The sequence below is a fragment of the Solanum lycopersicum genome, chromosome 8 (assembly GCF_036512215.1).
Source record: "Solanum lycopersicum chromosome 8, SLM_r2.1".
Taxonomy (NCBI): Eukaryota; Viridiplantae; Streptophyta; class Magnoliopsida; order Solanales; family Solanaceae; genus Solanum; species Solanum lycopersicum.
In genome coordinates this window covers 33,481,126-33,490,404 of record NC_090807.1, presented here as the reverse complement: position 1 = coordinate 33,490,404, position 9,279 = coordinate 33,481,126, and the positions used below count along the sequence as shown (strand labels likewise).

At 35.1% G+C, this 9,279-nt stretch overlaps 1 protein-coding gene across 1 annotated transcript; it reads right to left on the bottom strand.

Annotated features, from left to right (window-relative positions):
• Positions 1–932: 932 nt before the first annotated feature.
• On the bottom strand, positions 933–8,967 carry LOC101266846 (methylthioribose-1-phosphate isomerase). Its single transcript, XM_004244811.4, has 9 exons — positions 8,492–8,967; positions 8,321–8,376; positions 7,853–8,011; positions 7,639–7,738; positions 7,303–7,445; positions 6,993–7,098; positions 1,753–1,891; positions 1,397–1,665; positions 933–1,244 (listed from the first exon to the last, which is right to left on the bottom strand). Exons 1-9 carry the CDS (start codon positions 8,567–8,569, stop codon positions 1,170–1,172), a joined length of 1,125 nt encoding a protein of 374 aa, XP_004244859.1. The 5' UTR covers positions 8,570–8,967; the 3' UTR covers positions 933–1,169.
• Positions 8,968–9,279: the final 312 nt, after the last annotated feature.

Genomic DNA, 9,279 nt, shown 5'->3' with positions numbered 1-9,279 from the left:
CTCTTGAAACATCAATCTTAACCTAGTCTTTTTTATTCTGATGAATAATGTGACTTGAAAAGTGTGTTTATATAGTGAACCATCTTATTATATTGCAGATTTGATATTTTGAAGAATTATTTTTAAAAAAAAAAAAAAGTATAGTTCTTATTTATATTTATTTTTATGTGTATAATAAGCAGAAAATATCTTCATTTTCTTATATTATGGTATTCTGGTCACACAGATATATAATGTGTCAAGAGTCATTTCCAGTCAGAGAGAAGATGGTATAAATGGAATGATAGAGAAATAGTTAAGAAAGTGAGTTTACCAAGAAATTTATGCTAAACACATTGTACTGCATTTGTGATTACTTTGAAAAGAAAATCTTTAAGTGTTTGGTGTACAGTTAAGTTAAGGCATGGACACATAGTTTCAACTTTGATGTCAAAACATATGATTACTCCAAAGACACGATGATCTTGGATCATAGTCGAACCAGTTAAGGATGATGTGGGCTTGCACATCCACTTATCATGAAAGATTTTCATGGGAGAGTGGAACATCTTAGAGAGTAAGTTTGTTCCTACAAACAGTCGCTTAGCCATTTCACATTTGTAATGAGGGCTCCACAATTTCTGATTAACATTCAATTCTTACCATTTCATAAGCTTTACAATAAAAGGCTCTGGCAACTATATATATATATATATATATATACTACCATTCTACTTTCTTTATTATACTTCTTGCACTTGTTATCGTGCATTCAAATACTGCTTGTCCTACAATAATTCGGGAGGTTGGTGGCCCATCGAGAGTTGCGGGACACAAACTCTTGAACCACTTACATGTGAATGTAGCATCTGGCTCACATGGCCCACCTTGAGGCTATAATTTTGTCACATTCTAATTACCCATACAAGAAAATAAGAGGAAATGCCTACTCATATTTAAATTGACAAACATTTTTATTGACAAAATACGGATGCCAATGGGGACATGGCATATTACTGTTACTTACCCATAGCAAAACAATTTTCCATGTTCATATAGGACCACAATAGATTAACATTATTGGAGTGAAATAGATGTTGCCTTGTCAGTACTTTTTACTCACTCTAAGATGGAGGGGTTTAGCAAAGCTCAAGAAATATCAACTAAACAAACATTTAACAAAACCAGCATCACAAATTTCCTGCTGTCTTGCGCACAAACCCAGCAATATCAAAAGTGTCTGTCCCATTCTTCGTGATGACACCCTATTCAAATAGTAGTCACTTATCAGGCTTATCATTCGACTTATTTGACCAGAACATAAATAGTGTAGTGTTCCAAGTGCACCACCATACAAGTGCAACTGTGGGATAGACAGAAAAATGGGAGTGAGAGGCAAATATACAAATAGACTGACCTTCTCAGTGATGATTCCACTAATCAACTTAGCTTGGGTGACATCAAATGCAGGGTTCCAAACCAAAATACCAGAGGCAGCAACTTGTTCACCAAGTCCTCCTCGTGTATGTAACAGTTCCTTTGGAGATCTTTCTTCTATCACAATTTCTTGTCCAGAAGAAAGAGATAGATCAACAGAAGTCAAAGGCGCTGCAACGTAAAATGGTATACCATGATGCATGGCAGAAACAGCAAGGTTGTAAGTTCCAATCTTATTGGCAGTATCACCTGCAATAATATGTATAGCTCTCCATAAAACACTCTAGTTCCAAAACCAAAAGGCACATGCAAAAGTAACTCATAAGTCAGAAGTACCATTTGCAGCTATACGATCAGCTCCAACAATGACAGCTTTCACACGACCAGCATTCATTAATGCAGCTGCAGCTGAATCAGCTATAAGGGTGGCTGGGATGTTCTCATGAACCAATTCAAATGCAGTCAATCTGGATCCCTGATATTACAAAGAGAAGATATGATAAAGTAATCTTTCTCCAACTGTCTCCAGTTGGAGGCCTGATGCAGGATGGCTCAAATGGTAGTCAGACAATCAAACAAGCAAAGAAGCCTTTCAACAAGGCAAATCAGAAGTATTGTCCACCATCAAATTTCAGTTGAACATATAATATTAGGTATCTGACTTAGGGATAGCAATGGGGCAGGGCGGATGTGTGTTGGGAGGGGGGTTGAACAGATGCGGGGCGGAGCGGGGCAGGTTGGGTCTATATCAACATACTTAATTTTTTGTGGGTGCAGGGCTGGGGCGGGGGCGGGGGCAATAATTTCATGTTCGCACTATATTATTAGCCTGGAACTGAAGGCTAAACTTTACACATTTAGCATGCAAATTATAAAAATATTAAACATGTTAAGCGAACTTTCTTTTTTATACCAAAATATAGAATCTCCCCTTAATATTTCTATTCCATTTTTTTAGATTAATAAGAAAATTACAATGGACTATCTCAAATTTAAAATCTAAAAAAAGTTTCTGTTTCAAAATGACCAATGATTACTGGAACTAAAATTGTATTCTTATGAAAATATTATTTATAAATTAAATATCAAAGCAAAATTGTTTTGAATCGCTCTAAATAATGCATAAAAATAAAATAAAAAAGTGATTCACAATTTGGCGCGACTTAACTGAATAAATGGTATAGATTTCGAGATTTATTAGTCAAGTTTATTAAAATTAAGCTTTAATCTTTGTAGAATATTAATGCATGATTTCATCTTAACTTCAATAATATAATAATGTTAGTTTCTTTCTGATATGTTTGAAATGTTGTTAAAAAGGTTTACAACTTTTGAGGTACTAAATTTTTGCTTAATCAAATTTTAATTTTGTAATAGCCAATAATCAGTAAATCATATACTAATTAAAATGAATAAGTTTATGCTGAAAAAATAATATTTTTTTATGTGGGACGGGGTGGGCGGGTTTATGAGGGTTGGCGCTCGCGGATTGAAATCAATATTTTTACTATGCGGGGCAGGGCGGGTTGAATTTTTGTGGGTTGAAGCTCAACCCGTCCCACAACCACCCCGACCCGCACCATTGCCATCCCTAATCTGAGTCTTCAGTACATGATTGCTGAAGCTGTAGTCAATGAGAACAGGTATATATTCATCAAGTAGAAAACATGTTTTTCACAGGTTAATCTACTAAAGTCTAATCTTTCTCTCGCACTTATAAACCAAAATGCACATAAGAGGTTCCAATAGAGGCGGAGCATAGTATGATCGGATCTTCTTCTTTAACTTTTTTAATATTTACATTTTCATTTATTTTGGGGGATGGGGATGGGGAAGAAGAGAAGAGTGGTGGTCGTATTGAATTATAACTATTAAAACTACTGGTGTTCCTTCAAATATGATGCTGATGAATTGAGGAGTTCAATAGCAGTTGTTTAACATTTTCTATAATAAAATGCTGATGAATACAGGAGTAGGGGGTAGCAGTATAATAACTCCGAGTTTTCACCAAAAATAGACTAGAAACTCCTTTTTCAAGTCCCTTGTTTAATTCTTCTTGATTTTGTATCTGATATCTCTGACCAAGGTATTATATGTTAACCTATTTTTGTTTGATCTGAGTACGCAAAAAAAGGGCAAAAATCGATGCATGGAATATGCTACTAGACCAATATTCATGTCACGACCCTCAAGGCGGTTATGTGTTATTCGCTTTTTTTTCAATTGTTTGACCCTTCTCACAGCATTGGTTAGCTGTTTATGACTTGCGGCAATGAGTGATATGCTTCCCAAGGTGATTGAATAGGTTTCGGGAGAGTTTTTGAGTTTTGAAGTTTGACCAAAGTCCTATTTGGGGTTGGTGAGGTCAAATTCAAGTTCTGATGATTCCACTAGATTGAAAGGGTAATTTATGACCTAGTTGGATGTTTGACAGGGTTCTCGAGGCAATTGGGGGCTTTTTAGACCCTTGGATGGAATTCTTACATCTCTTAAATTTAAAATTGACCACTAACAATATTTGGTCAAGATGACCTCGAAATGGTGATTCGATAATTTCAACATTGTCAGGAACGTATTTTATGATCGGTTTGCCTACTACTTTGTGTTTGCGGAAGCAGAGATGGAGCAATTTGCAAGGGTCTGGGTCGAGACTCAAGTCATTTTCCGCAGTCGTGAAGAACACCTGAGACCGAGGCATATTAAATTCTAATTTCGAACCTAGAATTCTTGATTAAATTTTGGGATATTTTGAGCTTGAATTGAGTAGATTTTAGAAGTTATTTCAAGATTTAATCGCGGGGGTAAGAGTCTACCTCCCCTTGAGTATGTTTCTATAGATTTGTCGTTTATTTAGTTGATTTACCACGTATAGGTAATGAAATTTGGGGATTTTTCTCCTAAAGTTAAGTGAACTCAATTTGATGATTTGAGGGTTGTTTTGAACACCATTTTCTACGAAATTTCAGATTTCAGTTCCCTGTCTTATGGGTAAACTGATTTCGAAGAAAACGATCTGTTTAAATTGATTAAATGTGGCCTAAGGACACCGTTTGAAAGTAAATCCATTAGTGAGGACGTTTATAGCCTATGGTATTAGTTGGGAGAAACACATTCTTAAATACCTATTGCATTTGAAACTGACTTTATTACTGTGATAATGCATATACATTCATTCCATGGATCACAAGATTGTACTATGGAAACAACGTTTGAAAGAAAATACTTATAGCCAACAGAAAATGATTTCGGATGGATCTACTATGGATGGTATTATATAAGGAAGTGCTTATTATTGCCCGACATGGAATGCTTTTGAGCGGGGTATGTAGATCTCGTGAATCCTCCAAGGGTCCCCTCTCACATGGATGGGGGTGTGCACAGTAGGGATATTGGTCATTGCATTGGTCCTTATTTATTTATTTTTACTTTTTTGGGGGGGTTTCCCACCCGGTATACAGTACCCACATTAGAGCCTAATTAAATCTGCATTCACGTTGGAAAGTCCCCACATTGCAAGGTACTGCTCTCCCTCTCCTTGCTCTCCCTGACAAAGGCGACTCCATACCCAAGGAGACTCGCTTTGACTTAATTGTTGGGTTCTTCTAATTGCAGGGTTTTTATCATTCTTTATAATACAGTTATTGCCCTTGCTCAATCAACCTTATAATGCGTAGTGAAATACCATGTCTTTGTACTCATACTACTTGTACATCTTTACTAATGTATATCCTGGTACTAGCGTTCCTTATTGATCTAATTATCCGAGGTTATTTCTTATTTGAAGTTGTGGTAAGCTCATTGCGTCCAAAATGATGGCCCAATTTTTTCTTTGTTTTACTTTCTGTCTTTTCTACTTTCTAGACAATTTATTATTTTAGCCTTGTGTTCGTTATTACTGAGTTCTTGTACTGGTGAAACTTAGTCTTGGGATGGCTTCATTTCATCATTTTGTATTTTCCTTAAGATATTGAGTTTTACTACTAATTACTTATTGATTATTTCTCCGCATTTAGTCATAATGTTTCTGTGTTTAGTAATGGATTACCTACCAAGGGTTCGGGTAGTTGCCATCATGACCTTGAATTTTGGGTCATGACAATTTAACACTAACCAGTAAAAGGTTACTATCAATAGAATACTATGGTATAACTGCTAAGGGGATGAGTTCACTTATGATACCTAGAAACACACTTCGCTCTTAATTACCATAAACATTTACTATGACACGGCTAAAAAAATTGACAATATAGGTGAAAGAAGAGGAAATTACATATGGTGGAGCATTATAGGAAGAGAAAGAGGGATTTACATATGGTGGAGCAGTATAGGTAGTAGAAGCGGGACTTAACTTTGGTGTTCACAGAGTTTTGGGAAGCGAGAAGCCGAAAAAAGCGACAAGGGCTCGCTTTACAGAAGCGAAGAGCGAAGCGCGCGCTTTTTTTAGTAAAGTGTTATTTAGTATAAAAATAAAAAAAATATTAAATAATTGAACAGAGGTAATATATTATTAGATTATCAGTAAATAGATAGTCAATAATCATCATAAGTCATATAAAGCAAAAGCATAATTAAATCACAAAAGAATCACTCGCAGCCTCACACAGAAAAAGAGAAGAAGAAGAAGAGAAAAAGAAGAGAAGAGAACTTACAAGCTACTACCAAAACTTAAGGGTAAGTTGTACAGAGTGGTGGTTAGACCAACTATGTTGTATAAGATAGTGTTTTGGTAGGTCAAGAACTCACATGCTTATAAAATGAAAGTCCAAAGATGAGAAGGTTGAGGTTAATGTGTAGTCATACTAAGAGATAATATTAGGAATGAAGATATCCATGATAGAAAAGGAATGGTCTCTTTGGTGAATAAGATGAGAGAAGCTAGATTGAAATGATTTGAGCATATGAAGAAAAGTTTACATGCCCTAGTGAGGAGGTGTGAGAGGTTGGCAATGGCGAGCATTGGGAGAGGTAAATATAAGTTGAAGGAGTATTGGGGAGGTGATCACAAGACATGACCCATCTTGAGCTTACCGAGGATATTATCTTAAATAGGAGGATTGGAGGTTGCATATTAGCATATAAGATAAGTTGGTAGTTAAGCGTTCTCTCGCTTTCCTGTGGGATAGGATTGGTGGTCGATTTCAATTATCAACTATGTTTCTTGTGCAACAGTAATCACATTTTTTTGTTGGCATAACTGTTCTTTCTGCTAAATGTTGTATGTTGCAACATTCACACTATTAAGTTATTGTTACTGCTATCATTTTTGTATTCTCTTTTCAAGTGCTTGGAAATACTTTATTATAAGTAGAGGGTTTATTGGAAACACTCTCTGGGTTGGGGTAAGATTTGTGTACACTCTACCCTCCCCAGATCCAATTTGTGCGATTATACGGGGTATATTGTTGGCTATAAATTAGCATTATTCTGCAATAGTTATTTTCTTTTTTTTTTTTTTGAAAAACTCTATTTTCTGCAGCCTAACAAGGGATAACCATCAATAGGTTAATTGCTAAAATCTCTACTGGTTGACTCTACCAGGGTTGTTAAAAAAAGAATAAACTATATCTCTGCACTACCTGATTGAATGGACGGGTTTCTGTGCAGTATGCCCTTTCTAAAGCTCCGTCAGCATAAAGTGCCCGGATAACACCAAGAGCAGTTCCATATCCAGCTGTGGCAAGACTGTTGAGAAACGCAAGAAAAATAAGAATTACTCCATCTGGATATCTAATCCTTATCACAATTGTTCTCGTTAATCCTGTCACAGAATTATATTTTGCAATTTCCGGGAGGATAATAGGATATGGAAGAAAACCATGCCAAGCCAAGTAGGATAAGAACCAATCAACCATGCAAATAAAATAGAAAACTAGAACTGGGGTGTACCTTCCGGTGTTGCAATGGGTCAAAATTGTTATATTCTTAGAGTCTGTCAGGTAATTCTTAATAAAACTAGCTCCATATGAACCAATTGCCTTATTGGAAGTAACATCATCCTCCAGCATAACTTCAGCAGCTTCAATGTAAGCCTGATTGAATAGATGAGAGTTAGAAGTGTCAAGCAACAGAAAAAAAGGATAAAGCAAGTTAGTACATTCCTATTGTGAAACTATCCCCAATTATGTTGTGCCCCTCTTCCAGTCTAGGCTTACATTACTGATGAAATAGTTAATATTTAGACAGGAGAACTGAGTGTTTGTAAAAGCAAGACAATATTATTACCTGAAACACTGAATTGGCTTCTTTGGCTATGGCAGCAGCCTTGCTTATAACTTCTTTAAGCTTTACTGCAGAATCTGAAAGATTAACAGCTGTCGGACGACTAGATAGAAAAAATAAAATATCATCAGATCCTTGGAAGAAGTTGAACAGCAAAGATTTCACAATTATGAGACATAAGCAGAAAAATATTTTTGCAGTCCTAGTTGAATATTACCTTGAAACAAGAAAATCCAATTTTTTACTAAGGAAAACTGATGCATCATGAGAAGTCCCATCAAAAGAAGCTAAATTTGAAACTTCTACTGCCAAAGACAGTGCAGCAGCTATAGCAATTGCAGGTGCCCCACGGACAACCATTTCCTTAATTGCATCCCTAGCGAAGCCAAGTGAAAAAAGCAGGTCACTCAATATTCAAGAAGCTTATTAGGCATCATCACAACAGTCGGCAATTCCACATACACATCATTTATCCGGGAAGCATATGCACTAGCAAGAGTAACAGCATTAATGTTTCATGAATCAATAATGCCAAACAAACATGAGGATCATCTGCTACCATTCCACTTCATGATTTGTTATATTATAAATCATTTAGAATATTCGGGAGCAACAACTTTTGAGATTAAAAAAAAAGCAACTGAAATACAAGAAGTTTGGAAAACAAAACAAGTGAAAAAATTACCAGGCATCGTTTGTATCGTGGATATCCAGATGAAGAGTCTCTAGGGGGAGTTTTCGCTGTTAAAGAAAATAGTCAAATGTTAAGTAGTGTGTGGCAAAACATGAAAACAACAATCTTAGGAATCGTAATCTTGTTCAGATTAAGGAATAAAAAGAGAATATCGTAGAATACTTGATCAAGTAACTGAAGTGAGCCGCGCCTATAACAGATTGCCTCCAGTGTTTTGTCTCCTCCACTCCCAACAGACATTGTTACCGAATGTTGTGTGTACACAAACCCTAATTCGTTGATTGCCCTTGGTCACGGACCAAACTTATATGAGTGAAAAACAAGAGGAATATGATGATAGGATTAGGATCCACATAAACAGTCTTTCCATTCAAATAGAATAAGCATAAACAGCATGAAACACATGCTCCAGGCCCCAGGCCCCAGGCACTTATTCCCTTACCAAATGAAAAAGAAACAAAAACCAGCACATATTATCCATAACTATCAAATAAACCCTCTTTTTTTTTACTTCTTTTTTCTCAAAACTACCCTTCCCATCTTATGTATCTCACTCTATTTTATTCTACAAATATAGATATAGAGTTCTATATTTTTTCAAATAACCAACTACAACTGAATTCTCTATTTTACACTCTAAAAAAAAATATTTTTCTCTCTCCTTAATATTATATTATTCTTTTTTCATTTTTATTTCTTAATAAATTATTTATTTCTTTTTTCCAATGATAACTTTATATAATTCTAATGTGATAAAAATTTTATTTTTTCAAATTTTTTATTTAATATAAATTATATTTTATCATTAATTTTTGAATATCATAAATTGCACGGAAATTTTATATAATATGTAAATTAATGAATAAATTCAAATAAAAATAAAATACGATTGCATAAACATTACATAAACACTCAATTTTTAAAATTATTACGTTGCTCCCATAAATGTT

Coding starts and splice junctions, on each gene's coding strand:
- LOC101266846 (XM_004244811.4), bottom strand. CDS start 8,569: ATGTCTGTTGGGAGTGGAGGAGACAAAACACTGGAGGCAATCTGTTAT. Junction 8,377..8,491: donor CACTTCAGTTACTTGATCAA/GTATTCTACGAT, acceptor TTTCTTTAACAG/CGAAAACTCCCCCTAGAGAC. Junction 8,012..8,320: donor CACGATACAAACGATGCCTG/GTAATTTTTTCA, acceptor TGGCTTCGCTAG/GGATGCAATTAAGGAAATGG.